Consider the following 23252-nt stretch of genomic DNA (forward strand, 5'->3'; position numbering starts at 1 on the left):
ACGGAAGTGACGTTCAGTAATCTGTTTTCAAATACTACACAGGTCGAAAATAGGGTATTTTAGAGCCCCCTAGTGGTGGCGGTGCACAGTTACATATAGAAAAGTATATTACTTGAAAAATAAATACTTTGCATATAATCTCGTCCCCAGCCTGCCTACGTGGTTAGGCTACTTTGAATATAATCTCGTCCCCAACCTGGCGATTTGAATATAATCTCGTCCCCAACCTGGCGATTTGAATATAATCTCGTCCCTAGCCTGACGATATGAATATAATCTCGTCCCCAGCATGGCTACGTGGTTAGGCTACATTGCATGTATCAGGGGTTCTCAAACTCAATTCCCGGGGGGCCTAGTGTCTTGTTTTTAGTCATTTCCGTTCAATCCGTATCGAATTAAGAGTTCCCAATTAATCAATGACCTTCATTTATCAATCAAGTACAAGAGAAGAGCGAAAACCTACAGACACACGTCCCTCCAGGTATTGCGTTTGACACTCTTGGCATGTATCCTCAAAGTGGGTGACAGGTCCCAAACAGCACTTAGCAAAACACCATCATAGTGTAACTTTACATTTTGTAAAGATTTTTTTTTATTCTGTGGGAGAGAAATACAGTGACAAACACACAGGATATTAAACAGGTGATATAATTTATTCCAATGACAAATGTGTGTTAGAACAACTTATAATATAAGTAGACAATTATATATTGCGTATTAACTACAGGCAATTACTGTCTATGTAAGCGATAATGCAAACGTGTGTATTATCAGGGAAAAGCCACACTTACAAAGGAGTGAAATGGTAAACACACACACAGGCACACATTGCAATGAAAATACTATGGTTTATTTCAACTGAAAGGAATGTTATAATGTATATAATTTTTTTTAATCAATCTGGGTCAGACATCACTTTAAAAACAGGGTGTCATTTTTTTAATGATAACAGACAGATTATGTCCTAGCGCGGTCTCAAAAACAAAGGGAATGGGAATGTAATGTTGTTTGACAAGAGTACATGTTATAACACCACATTTAGGATGACTAGAGATATGTGTTGGAATCAAAACATAAAAAGGCCAGAAGGATGGCTGTATATATTTACAACCATCAGAAAAATGAATGGTCGGCAAACGGGTAGTACCCAAAGTCAACTTTTATGCCTTTCCCTTTCCCTTACCATAACCTCACTGAAACAATACCTAACCTTAACCCTCTTCCTAAACCCAACCTTAATTCATTTAACCTAAACGTAACCTGAATTCATTTTGGACCCTTATGCCTAAACTAAAAAATGTTCCTTCTGTCGGGTTAATATGTACTTTCAGGAATGTCAGGATGCAGATATGTAGTCGTAGCAATTCACTGTAAGTGAGTCGCCAGTGTGCTGTTATGACATCTTCATAACCGCAAAACAAATTGTCATATAAAATATATATATATATATATATATATATAAAATATATATAAAATATAAATATATATAAAATATACATATATATAAAATATAAATATATATAAAATATATATAAAATATAAATATATATAAAATATACATATATATAAAATATAAATATATATAAAATATATATAAAATATAAATATATATAAAATATACATATATATAAAATATAAATATATATAAAATATATATAAAATATAAATATATATAAAATATACATATATATAAAATATAAATATATATAAAATATATATAAAATATATATATATAAATATATAAGAAAATACAATTGTGTGTTAAATATATATATATATATATATATATATATATATATATATATATATATATATATATATATATATATAAAAACACACAAAAAAAAATGTATATATATATATATATATATATATATATATATATATATATAAAAACACACAAAAAATATTTTCACATAAAATCTATGCAATAATCTAATACCTAATCATAAACACAAAAATAAACCACGTTATCCAGGACATACATACAATATGCACGGTCATTATTCAAAACGCCACATAGTAGTAACGCAAAAGCAGCGAGTTCCTGAAAGGTCTAAATGTATAGAAAACAAGATATAGTTTTTCTGAAAGGTCTATGGATTAAAATGGTGGGATTATCTGGGTTAGTTTTAACATTTCCCACTCAGGTAAAACTCGCAAAAAGTGGTTTCTAACCTCAAGGGTCTTTTCCGGGTTAAGTAAAAGGTTAAATTACATTTGCCATTGATAAGAACTAAATAACGGTGGTCACACTTGATAAAAACCAGTTGCAAGTCTTAAAATCATTCATTCATTACCATAATTTAATAGCTTTGTAAATCATACTTATGGCTGGAAGTTGTTCCATGACCATGTGACTTGACCAGGAAAAACTCAGTCTTAAATTTGGGGATATAATTAAGGCCCAGAGGTGTGGACAAGAGAGGACCATTGTAGGTCATAAATGAGTCAAGCTTTAGGGGTTAACCTGCTGTAACGCGTGCCGACTGAAACCTGGTATGCGGATCAGCATGTGATGCCACATAGGACATAAAATTAAATTACATTTTAAATTCAATTAGATAGAATTTGATGTTTGTCAACCTTTCTATTTCATGTTGGATTGAGGCCTGCGAATTCTCCTAATGTACCATCTAGCAGTACATAGTACATTAGGAGAATTCGCACCGTCCGTTGTGTACCATCTAGCAGTACATAGTACACAATGGACGGTGCAAAAATATGGACTCTTTTTGGACCACTTTTGAGGTATTAACTTTTGGGTAAACTATGTGGTTTTGCTGGCTCGGATGGCTCAGTCTTACTGTATACAGGTGCTTTGGATAAAAGCATCTGATAAAAATTACCATATTATATAATCCCTTAACGAAAAAAAAAAAAAAAAACATGGCTGAAGATTAGATGCACAGTACACAGTCAGTCAGTGAGGCTTCCTGGGTAAATAACACCTTTAAACAGTACTGTATATAAACCCGTTATAAAATCAGAAATACACCTTTCTGTTTAGTCCTGCTGACCTGACAGCCTAGAGCCGTATCTTTCCAGAGACAAGGTCATCATACAGAGACAGAGTGAGCGGGACGTAGTCTCTCTGGGATAGGTCCAAGAAATACAGGGACTCCTGGACGGCCTCAGGACTGAAGCCCTCCTGCACCAACTTCCTCTTCTGCTGCTTGAAGGTCTCGGTCACATCTATGGATGTCTATGGAAGACAAAGGACAGAGTTTATGTTGAAGAGGGTCATGGGGGTTTAAATTCTAAATGAGCTTATGTGATATAACAATTTCTTGGTTAGAGTTGAAGGGGTCGTTCTTTTTATTGTGCTTTTTTTTTTTAAATTATCCATTTAAGGTTATTGTATTGAATGTATGTATTTATAGCATGGTTTCAATACGGTTTCTGAAAAGACCAAGAACAAGCTATTTAATTGATTTATCCATATTACGGTGGTACACTCCAGTACCAACCCGTATATTAACGTTATGTATAAAATCACACACAGTTCATTAATAAGTAGTCACTCATTACGTTTCAAAAAACAAGTTTCAGTTTTGTGTGGGGATAATTTTTCCCTGAATGGATATATGTGGTTTCAGGATTGTCTTACCTGGATCCGTAGAAACCAGGGCCACGAGTAAGCGGGGAGACTTTGGACCAAATGGTTGTAGAGTTTCTTACCATCCAGCTTTTGGTCCATCTTTAGGACGACGGCTGCCATACCTGCTCTGCCTTCATAACCTGTACATAAAGAATGAGGATAATGTTACACACCTACTCAGTGGCCTTGTGGTTAGGGTGTCTGTCGTGAGATTGAATAGGTTGGGAGTTTGAGCACTGACCGAGTCATACCAAAGACCGTACAAATGGGACACAATGTGTCTCTGCTTGGCACTCAGCATTAAGGAGATTTTTAAAAATTAAAAAATTAAACTAGTCAAGTCAGTTAACTTCTTATGGCTGGGGGCAGTATTGAGTAGCTTGGATGAATAAGGTGCCCTGCTACTCAGGCCCAGTTGCTAATGTATGCATATTATTAGTGGATTTGAATAGAAAACACTCTGAAGTTTCTAAAACTGTTTGAATGATGTCTGTGAGTATAACAGAACTCATATGGCAGGCAAACAGGTTGTTTGTAGTTTTTAAACTCATTGCCTATTGAATATACAGTGTCTATGGGGTCATATTGCACTTCCCAAGGCTTCCATTAGATGTCAACAGTCTTTAGAATCTTGTTTGATGCTTCTACTGTGAAGGATGGGGGGAATGGGAGCTGAATGAGTCAGAGGTCTGTCAGAGAGGCATGAGCTGACCACGCGCGTTCATGTGACAGTTAGCTTGAGTTCCATTGCATTTCTGAAGACAAAGGAATTCTCCGGTTGGAACATTGTTGAAGATTTATGATAAAAAAACATCCTAAAGATTGATTCTATACATCGTTTGACATGTTTCTACAGACTGTAACTGAACTTTTGGACTTTGCCTGCTCGCGCCTCATGAATTTGGTTTCCTGGGCTAAACGCGCGAACAAAAAGGAGGTATTTGGACATAAATGATGGACTTTATCGAACAAATCAAACATTTATCGTGGAGCTGGGATTCATGGGAGTGCATTCTGATAAAGAACGTCAAAGGTAAGTGAATATTTATAATGCTACTTCTGACTTTGCTGACTCCACAACATGGCGGATATCTGTATGGCTCATTTTTGTGTCTGAGAGCCGTACTCAGATTATTGCATGGTGTGCTTTTTCGGTAAAGCTTTTTTGAAATCTGACACAGCGGTTGCATTATGGAGAAGTTTATCTAATGTTCCGTGCATAACACTTGTATCTTTTATCACTGTTTATTATGAGTGTTTCTGTAAATTAATGTGGCTCTCTGCAAAATCACCGGATGTTTTGGAAGCAAAACATTACTGAACGTAACCCGCCAACATAAACTGAGATTTTTGGATATAAATATGAACTTTATCGAACAAAACATACATGTATTGTGTAACATAAAGTCCTATGAGTGTCATCTGATGAAGATCATCAAAAGGTTAGTGATTAAATTATCTGCATTTCTGCTTTTTGTGACTCCTCTCTTTGGCTGGAAAAATGGCTGTGTTTTTCTGTCACTAGGTGCAGACCTAACATAATCGTTTGGTGTGCTTTCGCTGTAAAGCCTTTTTGTAATCAGACACTGTGGTGGGATTAACAACAATTTTATATTTAAAAAAATGTGTAAAATACTTCTACTTCTATAATTATGAGATTTCTGTTGTTTTAAATTTGGCGCCCTGCACTTTCACTGGCTGTTGTCATACCGATAAGCCATAAGAAGTTTTAAGAACAAATTCTTATTTTCAATGCCAGCCTAAGAACAGTGGGTTAAACTGCCTTGTTCAGGGGAAGAACAGATTTTTACCTTGTCAGCTCAGGGATTTGATCTTCCGACCATTCGGTCACTAGTCCAATGCTCTAACCACTAGGCTACCCGTCACCTAAGGCCTTGTGATTGTTTCCTGGGGGTGTACTTGTACATCCTGCTCCTATGAGGCCGTCAAGGCTACTTCTAAATGTTACATACATGTTGTTTAATGTTTTTCACCAAAATGTCATGTGATCCTATCTTCACCAATCAGTACAGTTGACAATGTGGGCCGATGCAATTTTACAAAACTAATTAGGTAACATTATATGCATATCATTGTAAGATGGGGGTACTAAGCATGTATGAATCAGATAAACATTTATATAATTTAGCAGACACTTATCTAGAGCATCTTACAAGAGGAACCAGGGTTAAGTGCTTTGCTCAAGGGCACGTTTACAGATTTTGAAAAAATCTAGGTCGGCTGGGGGATTCGAACTAGCAACTTTTCGGGTTATTGGCGCAATGCTCTTAACCGCTAGGCTAGCTGCTGCCCTATAATGCTTTGTAGTGAGACATTTTAGCCTACACATTCATTTGCCAAGAAAATATGCTAAAATGGTTCTATAATAATGATTATACTAAACTGAAGTTATATTAGGCAAACGTTTTCAACTAGGTCCAATATTGCTCTGCACCATCATAAAAAATATATATATATAATAATCTTTTTTTTTTTGTACTTATGATGTCAGCGAGAACTGTGATTTGGCCAAGTAACATCATAGACGTATTAATGATGTCAGAAAGGACGTTGACCTGGCACAGTAACACCATAGACGTTCACTTCCTGCAGGAACTCCAAACTTCCGAGAATCTCTGAAACTTCTGTGGTGGCCACATTCTCTCCTTTCCACCTAGGAGGAAGAAATCAGTTATTTAATTCACAATATGCAGAAATATTCAGCACATTTTTGTAGGTGTCTTGACAGCCAGCACGAGGGGTATGAGTGAGTGAGAATGCTGGCATAATTATTTTTTAGATATTTATTCATCTAACTTTTTTTCAGGGATGCAACAATAAATGACATTTAATATATTCATCTACCGCATATATTTAATTATTTACCTAGATTTGTGCAACAATACATTTAATCAAATAACATATTTACAAGTCAAAGACTTTTCAGCCTGCCTATCTATGTTAAACACTAGATGGCAGCAACAGATAAGTGCAACTGCAAGCAGCCTCAACTGAAAGAAATGACAGGAGGGCGGAGTCAGAGACAGGAGGGCGGAGTCAGAGACAGGCGTTGAGGTGAGCGCAAACCTCACCCTGAAAGTGATTTCAGCTAGCTAAGAGTAAGACCATCGGACAACCATGCAGATTTTGCATTGTCAATCCTACTGTAAATATCAAAATAATTCAGTAACATGTTCTTTAGGGCCACATTTTCGCCATGCATTATAAATACATAACAGGAATGTATGCATCTCTTCTAAAGAACCATGAGCTATAATGAATGCTTATAGCATGTTTTACTCATATCACCACCTGTGTTTAATGCAATAAGCGTTGATATTTATAAAAGGCTGCCAAAATGAGCTGTGTGTTGTTATGAATGTTTATTGCAAGGTCTTACGATGCACTATAGGGTTTTATAAAAAGTGCATTCATAATGTGTTATAAAAAAAAGGTGACTCAAAGGTGTTACCCATAATTCACCTTCCATACATTCTGTATGCCAAAGCATGATCTTCCACAGGGCGAGCTGTACATCCTGTACATTTAAAAACGCAGATCTCCAGTTATGGTGAACTAACAGAGAATTCACCTGATTTTAGAATAATTAAAAATGGCCTCCCAAGTGGCGCAGCGGTCCAAGGCACTGCATCGAAGGCAGTGCTTGAGGAGTTACTACAGATCTGGGTTCGTTCCCGGGCTGTATCGCAGCCGGCTGCAATTGGGAGACATGAGGCAGCGCACAAATGGCCCAGCGTCATCCGGGTTAGGGGTTTGGCCGGCCAGGCCGGGATGTCATTGTCCCATTGAGCTCAAGCAACTCCTGTAGCGGGCCGGGCCGGGATGTCATTGTCCCATTGAGCTCAAGCAACCTCTGTAGCAGGCCGGGCCGGGATGTCATTGTCCCATTGAGCTCAAGCAACTCCTGTAGCGAGCCGGGCCGGGATATCATTGTCCCATTGAGCTCAAGCAACTCCTGTAGCGGGCCGGGCCGGGATGTCATTGTCCCATTGAGCTCAAGCAACTCCTGTAAGCGGGCCGGGCCGGGATGTCATTGTCCCATTGAGCTCAAGCAACTCCTGTAGCGGGCCGGGCCGGGACGTCATTGTCCCATTGAGCTCAAGCAACTCCTGTAGCGGGCCGGGCCGGGACGTCATTGTCCCATTGAGCTCAAGCAACTCCTGTAGCGGGCCGGGCCGGGACGTCATTGTCCCATTGAGCTCAAGCAACTCCTGTAGCGGGCCGGGCCGGGACGTCATTGTCCCATTGAGCTCAAGCAACTCCTGTAGCGGGCCGGGCCGGGATGTCATTGTCCATTTGAGCTCAAGCAACTCCTGTAGCGGGCCGGGCCGGGACGTCATTGTCCCATTGAGCTCAAGCAACTCCTGTAGCGGGCCGGGCCGGGACGTCATTGTCCCATTGAGCTCAAGCAACTCCTGTAGCGGGCCGGGCCGGGACGTCATTGTCCCATTGAGCTCAAGCAACTCCTGTAGCGGGCCGGGCCGGGACGTCATTGTCCCATTGAGCTCAAGCAACTCCTGTAGCGGGCCGGGCCGGGACGTCATTGTCCCATTGAGCTCAAGCAACTCCTGTAGCGGGCCGGGCCGGGATGTCATTGTCCATTTGAGCTCAAGCAACTCCTGTAGCGGGCCGGGCCGGGACGTCATTGTCCCATTGAGCTCAAGCAACTCCTGTAGCGGGCCGGGCCGGGACGTCATTGTCCCATTGAGCTCAAGCAACTCCTGTAGCGGGCCGGGCCGGGATGTCATTGTCCAATTGAGCTCAAGCAACTCCTGTAGCGGGCCGGGCCGGGACGTCATTGTCCCATTGAGCTCAAGCAACTCCTGTAGCGGGCCGGGCCGGGACGTCATTGTCCCATTGAGCTCAAGCAACTCCTGTAGCGGGCCGGGCCGGGACGTCATTGTCCCATTGAGCTCAAGCAACTCCTGTAGCGGGCCGGGCCGGGACGTCATTGTCCCATTGAGCTCAAGCAACTCCTGTAGCGGGCCGGGCCGGGATGTCATTGTCCATTTGAGCTCAAGCAACTCCTGTAGCGGGCCGGGCCGGGACGTCATTGTCCCATTGAGCTCAAGCAACTCCTGTAGCGGGCCGGGCCGGGACGTCATTGTCCCATTGAGCTCAAGCAACTCCTGTAGCGGGCCGGGCCGGGATGTCATTGTCCAATTGAGCTCAAGCAACTCCTGTAGCGGGCCGGGCCGGGACGTCATTGTCCCATTGAGCTCAAGCAACTCCTGTAGCGGGCCGGGCCGGGACGTCATTGTCCCATTGAGCTCAAGCAACTCCTGTAGCGGGCCGGGCCGGGATGTCATTGTCCCATCACGCTCTAGCGGCTCCTTGCGGCGGGCCGGGCGCATGTACGCTGACTTCAGTCGCCAGGTGTACAGTGTATCCTCCGACACATTGGTGCGGCCGGCTTCCGGGTTATTTTATTTCACCTTTATTTAACTAGGCAAGTCAGTTAAGAACAAATTCTTATTTTAAGCGAGCAGTGTTCTCAAGAAGCTGTGCGGCTTGGCCGGGTCGTGTTTCGGAGGATGCATGGCTCTCGACTTTCGCCTCTCCCGAGTCCGTACGGGAGTTGCAGCAATTGGACAAGACTGTAAACTACCAATTGGGGAAGAAAAATGATAATAAATAAACATAAAGTACCTCAAACCTTCATCAAGTGGCATTAAGTCCATATTCCATGACATCAATCTGGCCTCAATCTCAAATCAATTGGAAATATTGGCACTAAATTAAAGGATTACTTTCAAGGTACGGAAACATATAATAAAAGTATTTAGGTGGACTATCCCTTTAATACAACTTAACTGAGTAAAGTCCGTAATACTGTATGCCTTCTAAAAATACATTTAGAGATTCCAGACATTGATATTACCACGCCATTCACTTTAAAATACTAATTTACATCAGACTATTTTACAGGTTAAGAAACTTAAAAGATTCTCTGCATTATTTTGCCAGACAAATACTTTTAAATTGTTTGGGGGGAGACAGACAGCACGGCACAAACGTACACACACCACAATCCCAAAAGACTTGCCGTCTTCAAGGTAGCAACAAAGCAGTTGTGTGGGTCATTGCCCAGTCCTGCGTCACACTTGGGTACTTGGGCAATACACCAAACATTGCCAAAGCGCAGAGGGAGACAAGCGATGGCATTGTGACATGGGGACGCTCAAACGACAGAAGCTTTTGACCCCCTAACAAGCCTTTCATCCCTCTAATCATGGTAACCACTTCCCATGAAGACTTTGGGTCGGATCCCCTCCGGGAACTGTGGCATCGGGAATGGGGGAGGGTCTTGATTTTACGTGGATGTAGCATTCTGAACTTAACATCAGACCGGGGTTCAAATACTATTATTTACTATTATTTACTATATATTACTATATATATATATATATATATATATGAGATAGATACATAGTATTTGAACCCCGGTCTGATGTTAAGTTCAGAGTGCTACATCCACGTAAAATCAAGACCCCCCCCCCACCTCCTCCATTCCCGATGCCACAGTTCCCGGAGGGGGTCCGACCCAAAGTCTTCATGGGAAGTGGTTACCATGATTAGAGGGATGAAAGGCTTGTTGTGTTTGATTGAGCTAGCCAACTGCAATGGAATCAATAAGCAAAGTCCCAAAACTGCAAACCCCCCCCCCACCTGGTCCCCCCTCAGGAAGGCTAAAGCAAACACTCAAAAGTGTTTGAAAGATTTCAAATAGTGTTTGAGCCCAGGTCTGGTTGAAAGGCATTCCCCCTCGTCCACTCTTGGAGGAGGGCCTTGCGTCACTCTGCTGGATTTTGTGAATGGACCGTGGAATGGCAGAGGTGAAGAGAGGGGAAAAAAGGCCTTTCCCTTGGTCACTGTTTTGCCATCTTGGATTAGGCTCAAGCCAGCGCTTCCACCAAAATGCCAAAGAGTTAAAGGGAAGGAGAAGAAGAACAGACCTGGGTTCAAACACTATTAGGAATCTTTCAAATACTTTGAAGCGTTTGCCTTTGCTTGCCTTGCGAGCCAGATGATCGAAGTGCACTTTGCGGTTAGTCTACTGGTTCCATTGGGTCAGGCAAGCTCAATTAAGCCTGGATATCATATTTTAAATGATTTCAAATAGTATTTGAACCCTGTCTGGAGAGTAAGGGGGGGGGGGGGACAAACGGTGCCTGATTCTCTGTGGGGTGTCCCTCGGGTTCAGGAGCTCATTTGCATGACTAGAGGGGAAGCTACTAAAGGACAACAGGGGATGATGTGCAAGGCTGCCATCGTGATGAATGCCTGAGCAATTGAACGCTTGAATGGAGAGAAACAACAGAGGGGAACGACCCGTGCTGATCGCATTGGAAAATGAAGCTCAGTGGACGAAGACAAAATGAGGAATGGTGATGGTGATGCCACATATGACAGATACATAAATGACAGATACGCTGTAATATTCAGACTCTTTTAAGCTTGGTTACTTTTACCCCTTTTTCTGCCCAATTGGTAGTAACAGTCTTGTCCCATCGCCGCAACTCCTGTACGGGCTCTGGAGAAGTCGAAGGTAGAGAGCCGTGCGTCCTCCGAAACAAGCCCCACTGCTTCTCGACACACTACTCGCTTAACCCGGCCGCACCAATGTGTCGGAGGAAACACCATACAACTGCCGACTGAAGTCAACGTACCCGGCCCATCACAAGGAGTCGCTAATCTTACCTCATTTGCACACCCTTTATAAAGACTTTTTCTATTGTGTTATTGACTGTACGTCAATGTACTGTTTGTTTATTCCATGTGTAACTCTGTGTTGTGGTTTGTGTCACACTGCTTTGCTTTATCTTGGCCAGGTCGCAGTTGTAAATGAGAATTTGTTCTCAACTGGCCTACCTGGTTAAATAAAAGGTTAAATAAAAATACATAAAAATAGTGCATGATGGGACTAGACATCCCGGCCAGCCAAACCCTCCCCTAACCTGGACGACGCTGAGCCAACTGTGCGCTGCCTCATGGGTCTCCCGGTCACGGCCGGCTGCGACACAGCCTGGGATCGAACCCGGGTCTGTAGTGATGCCTTAGACCGCTGCGCCACTCGGGAGGCCCCCTTGTTGACTTGGTTACCTGGTTACTAATCTGATTCTGCTTTAGCGAACAAGTCAATGTCTTGCCATAGCAACAATGTAGCCTTGGTGAACAGTCTGGTACCCAGGCTAGATTCCTTCATCAATCAAATATCCTAACTACTCATAAAAACGTCTGGTAATCTGCAACGACTTCGTACAAGCATTTTGCTACACTACAAGCATTTCTCTACACTGGCATAAACATCTGCTAACCATGTCTATGTCACAAATAAAAGTTGATTAGAACTTCTGTGTTCCTAATGCAAAGGGGTCCTACTAAGCAATACTGTATAAAATCAACAGGTACATTGTGTGACTACTGGTAGACAGAGTTCAGTCAATTATTTACAAACAAAATGTTTAAAGTAATGTTTGGGGGGAAATTCGTAGATGATCTTATGTTGGAGATATGTCCACATCCCACACCATTGGTTGCAGAGATGCACTGTTTACACTTCGACCCCAAAATGTATTGAGAAGATATATGTAGTCCTCTACGTATTTATTTGGACAGTGAAGCTACAACTTTTGAATTTGGCTCTATACTCTGGCATTTTGGATTTGAGATCAAATGTTTAATATGAGGAGGAGACAGTACAGAATGTCACCTTTAATTTGAGGGTATTTTCATATATCTGTTTCACCGTTTAGAAATGAATGTATCTAGTCCAAATTTGTTAGATGCACTTATTGTTTGTGTTTCAGATTATATTGTGCCCAACAGAAATGAAATGGTAATTAATGTTGTGTTATTTTGGAGTCACTTTTATTGTAAATAAAAATCTACATTAATGGATGGATGCTACCATGATTACGGATCATCACGAATGAATCCTGAATAATGATTGTGAGAAAGTTACACATGACATTATTTACCATTCATTTCTATTGGGCACTAAATATACTGAAACACAACCAAAACAAACTGCGAATGCAATTCACAAGCTTGATGTTGTCATCACGTACTAGGAATATGGAACCGAATACTAAACTTTTCACTACTTTTAATACACTATAAGTATGTGAATTTGTCCAAATACTTATGACACCTTCAAAATGGGGGACGAGATATATAAAGTGCATTAATTTCTAATCGGTAAAAACACGTGTGAAAATACCCTCAAATCTTTCATTCAATCTTTCATTCGAAAATTAAAAGTTTTAGCTCCACAATCCAAATGAATACACGAGAGGACTGTAAAAGCACCTGCAATCAAACAGTGTTTGTTTTCTTTCAAATACTGAGCCAATGGAATGAATGGAATACGTCATTCTAATATCACCAAAAGACAACCCTCATTGGGTTTACTTGATAGCTACCTACACAAATAGCTAGCTAGAACAAAGTGTTAATAAGATCAGTCATTTAAAAAGATTAAAAGCAATACAAATAATACAAATCCCACCGACCTAGGTCAACCCAACATTCAACAAATTTGAAAGAAAACAAGTACTCTGAACACACGTCTGATAAGCACTGCACTATCCTTTGAAGAATCGGTTGAGAAACACTGCATAGGCCTCATCCACTTTTACCTGAAGGTATCTCCGATACGGTCACGGAAGTAGACAAAGTCTCTGTGGTCCTGAAGCATGAGATCTCCAGTGTTGAAGTACACGTCTCCCTCTTTGAACACGTCCCTGAGGAGCTTCTTCTCCGACTGGAGCGTGTTCCCAGCATACCCCAGGAAAGGATTCATGACCGACACCGGGGCCACCAGGAGGCCCGTCTCTCCTGCGGACACAAACAGGCAGGTTTTTATTTATTTATAATATGTGGAGGCAACAGTACAGCATGTCACCTTTTATTTGAGGGTATTTCACATACATGGGATCTTGGTTCAAACCAAGTCAATCAGACATGTATTTATGCGCACGCACACACACACACACACACACACACACACACGCACACACGCACAAATATCAATGCAATTCTATGAAGCTGTACATCAAATAGTGCATAAGAGCCATCATCAGAAATGATCCTATTTTATAAACCTTTGCTTACCTTTATTTGCTTTGACACATCGTCCTGAGTCGGTCCGTATCGGCTCATATGTTTGGGGATCACAGCTCAAGAACTCAAAGGGCATATTAAGCTGCATGACAACGAAACAGAAAGTGTCAAAGATGTGGCTAGAAATAGTCAGTATTAGATACAAGATACACAGAGAGGCCGACGCGCACAGAGAGGCCGACGCGCACAGAGAGGCCGACGCGCACAGAGAGGCCGACGCGCACAGAGAGGCCGGCGCGCACAGAGAGGCCGGCGCGCACAGAGAGGCCGGCGCGCACAGAGAGGCCGGCGCGCACAGAGAGGCCGACGCGCACAGAGAGGCCGACGCGCACAGAGAGGCCGACGCGCACAGAGAGGCCGACGCGCACAGAGAGGCCGACGCGCACAGAGAGGCCGACGCGCACAGAGAGGCCGACACTGTCGATAATACAGATTATGTTGTTGGTTTTTAGTTGGAGAAACATGAAGAGAGGACATTAATCAACAACGCATCGACCTCTGTGTGCATCAACCTCTGTGTGCATCAACCTCTGTGTGCATCAACCTCTGTGTGCATCAACCTCTGTGTGCATCAACCTCTGTGTGCATCAACCTCTGTGTGCATCAACCTCTGTGTGCATCAACCTCTGTGTGCATCAACCTCTGTGTGCGCCATGCTTCTGTTCCATTTAGCAACAGTTAAATCTCTACAACTAAAAACCAACAAGACATTCTGGATTACTCTACTTTACAATACTCTGGCCCTGCCTTTTATGGAAACACACAGACACATGTGGTCAGATACGACCTTTCAAACAGAATGATAGGGGAGCTACACTGGGCTGTCTGGAAAACCAGGCAGAGCACATGTGGTCAGATACGACCTTTCAAACAGAATGATAGGGGAGCTACACTGGGCTGTCTGGAAAACCAGGCAGAGCACATGCCCCTTTGCCTTTCCATTCGCTAAAGTATACAGTTTCTGTTGTTGTTCTGAACCCACTGTAATACAGGTTATTTAATCACATCCATTGCTTTTTTTGTAATTAAATGATCTAAATCATAAATGCTGAATGAGTTTGTGGACCTGCTCCCCAAAAGGTCTGTGTAAGGCCCTCGGGTAGACAGTGCGGGCCCTCGGGTAGACAGTGCGGGCCCTCGGGTAGACAATGCAAAACTGTCCGCAGAGCTTTTCGCCGGCGTGAGCAGAGTGCAAGCCACGAAGACAATAAAAATAAAAACTAGAACCAGAGTCATTTACACTGAGTAGCCTGCACCTCATGGAGTCGCTGTTTTACACCCAGATTTAATTTAACCTTTTACCGAGTGGGCTAAATCAGGGTCACACAGAGTGATCCTCGGTAGTCTTAAACAAATCTACTTTGAATCCAAAGTATACACCTCAAACACATGGTTATGGGCTGATAAAACAAAGACACCTGTACCATGTCAGAATATAGAGTTTAAATGTATTCCATTTTGAATTTGAATCCCAATATTACACTTTATATACATCACAGAAGACTGAACTAAAACAAAAAACTGTATGACATAGAAACACCAGATTTTGATTGTCTTTAAAAATAATAATAATAATAATAATAATATTTGTTTATAATGAAATATATTAATACAATTCCACCCATGAGGCTAAAGAGGGCGCTTTTGGTCGTTGACCACAGGAAAGAGTTACATGAAGAGGAGAGTCTCACTCGCTGCAAAAGTTCTTCGTCCAGCGTAGCAGGCCTGCGAGTTTTATCGTTTGGGTAACTAAGTGATCTAAACCAATCCCAGTTAACTACAAAGCAAAGTGCTCCATGCCTGACCTTGTTGAAGTAGCCCGCCCTTCCGATGGGTCCTATTTCATTGGTGTAGTTGACAAAGCCAATGCTGGCCTCAGTTAAACCGTAGGCTTCCCGGACATTGATCTTCCCAAAGCGTCTGGCAAACTCCCTCCAGACATCTGCCCTCAGACCACTCCCTGCTGCAACACGCACTTTGTGGGCACTCTCCTCAGGGACCTACAGAAAACAGATAACACAAAAAACACTCAGAATCTATTACTGAGTAATTACAGAGCAGTGATGTAACTACTACGTTGTTACACTGGCTATTACTGTGTAGTTACTTAATTGTAAAGGCAACTTGAGGTTTTACCCTGTAGGACCTACAATATACTAGTAGTGTACTGTGATATTATAGAAGTAATCTCTTTAATCTTTGTCCTGGAGACCCACAGGGTGTGGCAGGCTTTTGTCCTAGCCCAGCACAAACTCAGCGGCGTCTCCATGACCAGGCTTGAAGAGCACTGGACTAGCACATGTTCATGTCCAGAGTCAATTCCAAATCTTCTCACTCGGCCTACTCAAGAGACTAATTTAACTAAATAAACGTGTGAAAAGTGAGTGGGAAAAACCCCAGACGAACCAGAGTGATGAATATAAAGGTCTTACCACAGGTTGGTTGACCAGGTAGCGACAGAGTTCTCCGACATATTGGAACACGGTCACATTATGTTTCACACAGTCTTTCCAGAATTGACTGGCAGAAAACTTATTTTTCAATATGCACGTTGCCCCTGGAAACCCAATAACAGAAAAGACATGTAAGAGTCACGTTACATTAGTCACCATAACAACACAGATAAAACTTGATTTATTTCACTTTAAAATTTGTAAAATCAGATAATCCTCCCCCACCAACAGTGATCATGCGTTTTAACATATTCCTCACGCGTTTTAACATGCGTTTTAACATATTCCTCACGCGTTTTAACATGCGTTTTAACATATTCCTCACGCGTTTTAACATGCGTTTTAACATATTCCTCACGCGTTTTAACATGCGTTTTAACATATTCCTCACGCGTTTTAACATGCGTTTTAACATATTCCTCACGCGTTTTAACATGCGTTTTAACATATTCCTCACGCGTTTTAACATGCGTTTTAACATATTCCTCACGCGTTTTAACATGCGTTTTAACATATTCCTCACGCGTTTTAACATGCGTTTTAACATATTCCTCACGCGTTTTAACATGCGTTTTAACATATTCCTCACGCGTTTTAACATGCGTTTTAACATATTCCTCACGCGTTTTAACATGCGTTTTAACATATTCCTCACGCTTTTTAACATATTCCTCACGCGTTTTAACATGCGTTTTAACATATTCCTCACGCGTTTTAACATGCGTTTTAACATATTCCTCACGCTTAACATATTCCTCACGCGTTTTAACATGCGTTTTAACATATTCCTCACGCGTTTTAACATATTCCTCACGCGTTTTAACATGCGTTTTAACATATTCCTCACGCGTTTTAACATGCGTTTTAACATATTCCTCACGCGTTTTAACATGTATTTTAACATATTCCTCACGCGTTTTAACATGCGTTTTAACATATTCCTCACGCGTTTTAACATGCATTTTAACATATTCCTCACGCGTTTTAACATGCATTTTAACATATTCCTCACGCGTTTTAACATGCGTTTTAACATATTCCTCACGCGTTTTAACATGCGTTTTAACATATTCCTCACGTGTTTTAACATGCGTTTTAACATATTCCTCACGCGTTTTAACATATTCCTCACGCGTTTTTATATTCGTCATGTGTTTTAACATGTGTTTTAACATATTCGTTATGCGTTTTAACATATTCGTCACGCGTTTTTATATTCGTCATGTGTTTTAACATGTGTTTTAACATGTGTTTTAACATATTCCTCATCTCTTTACCTTTGACAGGACCTTTGTTTCGGGTGGGCAGCTGGACGGCACATTTAGGAGCCCTGAACTGTATTTACGATCGTTGAAATGAGACTATGACATCATGTTGAAGTGCCTAACCCTATGACAATATAGACACCCATGATACTTTTGGTTTTCTGCTACCACATCCTAACCCCGGAATCTACAACACACGGGTATGTATGGTTGCACTTCCAGGAATTGTGCGACTTTTGTCAGATTTCCCCTACTGCCACATCTTCTCCCTCCATGCTAAAATTACACTGTGGGAAATCTAGTTAGCTAGCTGGGAACCAGTCAAACGGTCCCCATTGAGAAAATAGGAACCTTGACCGGGGTAGTTCTGGACTTCCTTTGGTTCTAGAACTCAGAACTTTTTTTGGGGGACTGCGCTCGTGACCATTCAGACAAAACAGAAAACCTTGTTTTGAAGTCATGACCTGGGAGGAGCTGGCAGGCAACCCAATCCAACAGCAGGAAGAAGGAACAGCAGGAAGAGGCCTGTCATTTGGGAACCACTGGTCTGTACGCTAATGTATATGTGGCAACAAATAGTGGGAGCCAACCTGGGTTAAAATACTGATAGATATATATATATATACACACATACACACACACACACACACACACACACACACACATAGAGAGAGAGAGAGAGAGAGAGAGAGAGAGAAAACACTGTATACGTGCTTGATTGAACTTGCCGACTGCAATGAAACCAATAGGAAAGTCTCAAAAGTGCAAACCCCTCCCACCTGGCAATTCAGGCAGGCAAAGGAAAACAGTTGTACCATCTCATTATCTGAACCCATGTGTGTGTCATGGAACCTAGAATAGGTGCAGTTTGTTATTCTGCGTATGCACTGTAGTCCACTGAATTAGTGACACAGCCTCTGCTACGAGTACAGTCACGGCTGCTGAGGGAACTCTAATTTAAAGTGCAATACAGTTTACCAGGCTCAATTCAATCAAAAAAATTGTCCTGTTTTTAGTGCGACTTCTGATGACAAGCTGTGGCGTCAACGTATCAGGAGGAAGAACGTATTGAAAAATATTCCTCAACGTATCAGGAGGAAGAACGTATTGAAAAGTGTTACTCACCGAGCTGTATACATCCACCAATACCCAGAAGAGAGGCGGTCATGTGGTATAAGGGCAGAGTGATGTAAATGTTGTCATCAGAACGGGCCCCGCACAGACGAAGGAAGGCCATGCACATGACTGCTTTGAGATGTCCCACCCGGGCTGCCTTAGGAAGTCCTGAAAGACAACAACAAAAAAAAAGAGTGTACAGTGAAAATGCCTCTAGAGATGCTGATCTTGGGTCAGTTTTGCATTCTCCCCACTAAATGGTTAAGGATAGGATTGAGGGAGGGGAAGTTGATCATAGATCTGTACCAATGGGAAAACACCACAGAGCGGATGAAAAACTACACCACTCATAATGGCCACGTGACATTAAACATTCTCATATTATGACATCATTGATTTCTACTGAAGAGTTTAAAAGCTTTTCCCTCAAACACCAACAGTTATGTTTATTGTATCTGAATGAACAAAACTAGACTGAAAGTATGAGAATAGATTGGAGCATTGGTTGGACAACGGTCAAACAGGAGGTTATATCTGTCCTGTTTCACTGCATATCCCAACTCCTCCTGAGAGAGTGGGGTCACAGCCAGGGATCAGCCATTCCTGACAGTAACCTTGTGGAGCAATAAGGGCAGATCAACAGATTTCTAACACCTTCCGGCTCAGGGATCTGAACGAGCAACCTTTCGATTATGGGCCCAACTCTCTAACCATTAGGCTTGCCGCCGCCGCCGTTGCCCTGTGGGCTAGCCGACCTCCGTCCCCCGCCCTGCCTGGCCGGGCTAGCCGACCTCCGTCCTCCGCCCTGCCCGGTCGGGCTAGCGGACCTCCATCCCCCGCTGCCGCCCGGCCGGGCTAGCTATCACCCTGTCGGCTAGCTGCCACCCTCGCTCAACCAGTTATAGCACAATGAAATGATAACAATTTGGACATGAACAATGTTTCATCAGAAGAGATTGGCTTCATCCAATGTGGCAAAGCAGCAAACTGCAAAAACATTTTTTTTTTTTTACATTTTGCAACGGAAAACTAAAATGACCGTTTCTTATTGGACAAGTCCAAGTAGTCCCTCTCTGACTTCTAGGTCCACACCAAAATACAATTGACCTTAAGGCCTCGGATGTCTCTTTTATGAAGTCTACAGTAAAGGTCAAGGTTCAGCAACATTCTTGGAAGTGGCCCGTCTCTTTTAACAGGGTGTGGGTCTTGTTTTACTACTGCACAGAGCCCTAGTAATGCCCTCTCCCGGCAAAGCCATGGGAAACCCCTGGTAATGAAGGGGCATTGGCAACCATTTATACACATTTAGCACAAATTCACCAGTACTAGACGCTGAAGAAAAAGTTAGCTTGATATCAATTTGAAGCACATTTCCTTCTCAGTAAAATGAAGTTGTTTCAGACACTGTGAATTACAACTCTCCTTGGGAACCCGGGTTGGCTGGGAAAACCCCTCCTTATATTGGTGTTGAACAGAGCTGTTAAAAGTGAGCGTGTGGTGCCAGCTTGGAATAAATGACCGAAATCTGTCCGGCTTAATAGACGTGCTGCTGACTTGTGCCTTTCGGCGTGGAAGAACTGCTTTCAACCTAGTGCAATAGAGTACCCATAGCTATTTCCCCTTCTCGGGCCTCTATCGCAGGGTATTGGCAGACAGACATTTAGGTTATCTTCCCTTGTGTTCTCTGATAATAGCTGTAGGCTAGTTTCCGGACTTCATGCAAACGTTTGCAGTGATATCCAGGCAAATTATTTTATTTCAGATACTATGTTTCCGTATCTATGCAAATTCCCATCCATTCACCTTTTGCCTTGAGAACAATGTTTAAGATGTGGAGTAATGGCCCCGCATGTATATTCAAGTCAAGTCGACATCAAAATAAATAAAACATTTACAATGCAATTGCAAATAGAATTTTCAGATTCAAGTTTTTAATTATTTTAATTGTATTTATGGTTAGTGTCACCTCTGGAGGATGCCAACTCCAAGCCATATAAATGAAATACATTCTCTAAATCATTTTTTTTAAGCGGCCAGTGCTATAGTTTAGTGTAAGCATTCACAGCATCTTTTGGAGTCGACTGCACCCGTTCTTCCTGATAGGAAGTTGACCGTATCGGAATAACGTACTACTGTGGCCTGGTTGGTCTTGTGGTAATGCGTCTATAGTTTCAGCAGAGGTTCGAATCCAGCCTACTGCTCTTTGACACAAGCTCTCTCTATAACCCTCTATCTGTTAAAAAAAAAAGAAGATAAACAAATACCTTAAAAAAAAAAAAGATTTATTTTTTGTAAGGATTAGTGTACTACCGGTTGTTCCTGATGTGAAGATGAACAGGAAGTTGGACATGAGGTCAGCTCTAGGACAGTCAGGTAAGGCCATGTCTGAGGCCTGCTCCACCTTGTCCAGTAACGTGTTGACCCCTTCATGGGGGCAGCCAATGTCCGTGACCCACACCTCAATGGCATTCTCCTTTAGAGAGGGTAACACCTCGCCCAGTGAACTCACCAAATCTGTATGAGAGAAAAAAACTAAAAGTGAATGTTGGGGGTAGGGTAGCAAAATTCCAGTAACTTTTACCAAAATTCTCATCTTTTCAGAAATCCTGGTCAGAAGATTCCAGGAACCAGGAGGAAATAAACAGGAAATCCAGAACCTCCAACCAGGATTTCTGGAGAACCTGGGAACATTACCAAAATGTTTTAACCCTAGGGATTACTTGTAAAGGCTCTATTTGGAAATATAAAAGGTACATTCCCTGTTGCTACAAGCTAAAGGGCAGATCAACAGATTTCTAACACCTTCCGGCTCAGGGATCTGAACGAGCAACCTTTTTTTATATATATATATATATATATATATGAGACATCAAAAGTAAGATACAAAAAATACCTACCCTCATTCACATAAGGCATTATAACTCAAACAAAATACCCACCCTTGTTCACATAAGACATTATTCAAACCAAACTGAAAGCCAGTTGAATTGAGTAAGGGCCTTAGTTGTGCATGCACCTTAAATATTTCATTCCTGCCCTGAGATTATAGTACATAAGAGATTGACCTCTACAATGTCACGAGCATGATGTGAAAAGCCTCTATTGAATAAGAAGACTAGACTATTGTTTAATATAGTACATTTAAGAAAAACTGGGAGAGTATGGATAAATTGCTCAATGCCGTTCAATCTCTTATTTGAGCAATAACGTGCATGACGGCATGCTTTGGTGGCGATTTTTTTTGTTGTTGCAGTGTACACTTACTTGTAAGTGTTTTGGTACTGTGAATAGAAACACAAGCCTCTTCTATGCATACTAACTTAATCTAGTTATCCTTTGCAATGCTCGGAAGAACTTCGGCCTCTCGCAATGAACTAACTGTAAATCTGTAAAATAACAATATTTTATATGACTATGTGCTCACCTGGGAATAAAGGTTATATTCAATATAAATCATTGTCCATGAAATGCTATGAAGATCCGTTTCACATTCAGGAGATGTATGTATGTATGTATGTATGTATGTATGTATGTATGTATGTATGTATGTATGTATGTATGTATGTATGTATACTAACGGTATCCCTATGTGTCCACAGGTGTTTGAATACAACAGCCTACATTGACCATCAGATTACAGTATCACCCTCATTATTATAAAAGATATATATATATATATATACAACCACCAGTGCACATTGATACGCCACGCAGTGGCGAACAGCACGTTACATCAAACCATGCAGCTTCACTACATTCAAAAACACTGGAGTAATTATGCAATGTTTCCTCTCCTAATATGAAGGTATGGCATTCAAATGTGAACGTGCTTCAACATGCCCAAATCGTGCAAGACGTCGTGCATATGTTTGAGCTTGTTAAATATTCTGAAAATGCAGGTAGACATGTGTCAAATACGTAACACTTTTTGACACTATCTTGATTGGCAGCCATAATAATTACCTGCGCCTACGACGAGCGATTTCGCTCCGCAACTTTCAATGCAAAATTGGAGCGATTTGGATTTGATATTGAAATTGAGGAAAGCGACCTCGCAGCCCAGTTTACTGAGTCCGAACCACACACAAATAAAATCAGGCTCATTGCTCATCAGAAGAGCGACAATATCACCCTTCTTCAAGCCACCTTCGGTTCTGAAAACTTTAGCAAATTGGTTGCTTCTTTTATCAACGTCCTGGTAAGTGAGCGTTTGACCCTCAAACACTATGAAAGCCTTGTCAGGTATCTTCTTTGCCTGGTAAAGAAAGCTATCGAGGTAAGTGGTGACTCCTCTCTGCATACGAGACTTCAACGCCTTTCCAACCTTCCGAAGGTTTAGGTAATAAATCAAATCCACCCAAAACAATGGGTAATTCATCCTTTGGAATACCAGAATTGCAAAAAATCCTGCGGCAAATGTAGTAAACATCCATGTTACCCATATCATCATCTTTACTCTCCAAAGAATGTCAGCTTGTAAACGTTCGGAGATGTTTACCATAGGATTTAAATGCCTCTAGTATGCACATGCTACCGCGCATGCCCAAGGACATCACTTTCCCCATTGCGCAAAACATGTAGCCTACAACAGAGTTTCCCAAACTCGGTCCTGGCCCCCGGGGTGCACGTTTTGGTTTTCCTAATTTGTTATGGTTTAGGTTTAGGATATAC

General features: G+C 41.8%; 1 protein-coding gene across 2 annotated transcripts; it reads right to left on the bottom strand.

Moving 5' to 3' along the window:
- Positions 1-1875: 1875 nt before the first annotated feature.
- LOC110523142 (long-chain fatty acid transport protein 6) lies at positions 1876-23132 on the bottom strand. 2 transcript variants are annotated; one of them, XM_021601558.3, is made up of 10 exons: positions 23020-23132; positions 20892-21095; positions 18591-18749; positions 16180-16304; positions 15553-15747; positions 13739-13829; positions 13264-13462; positions 6178-6275; positions 3611-3741; positions 1876-3205 (listed from the first exon to the last, which is right to left on the bottom strand). In XM_021601558.3, the coding sequence occupies exons 1-10, from the start codon at positions 23021-23023 to the stop codon at positions 3029-3031; spliced, it is 1383 nt and encodes a 460-aa protein (XP_021457233.2). In that variant the 5' UTR covers positions 23024-23132; the 3' UTR covers positions 1876-3028. The 2 variants fall into 2 exon arrangements, with proteins under 2 accessions (XP_021457233.2, XP_021457232.2); XM_021601557.3 differs by having other exon boundaries at positions 22545-23132.
- Between the last annotated feature and the right edge of the window lie 120 nt (positions 23133-23252).

This window comes from Oncorhynchus mykiss, chromosome 5, assembly GCF_057628025.1.
Source record: "Oncorhynchus mykiss isolate SJ-2025 chromosome 5, ASM5762802v1, whole genome shotgun sequence".
NCBI classification, from domain to species: Eukaryota; Metazoa; Chordata; class Actinopteri; order Salmoniformes; family Salmonidae; genus Oncorhynchus; species Oncorhynchus mykiss.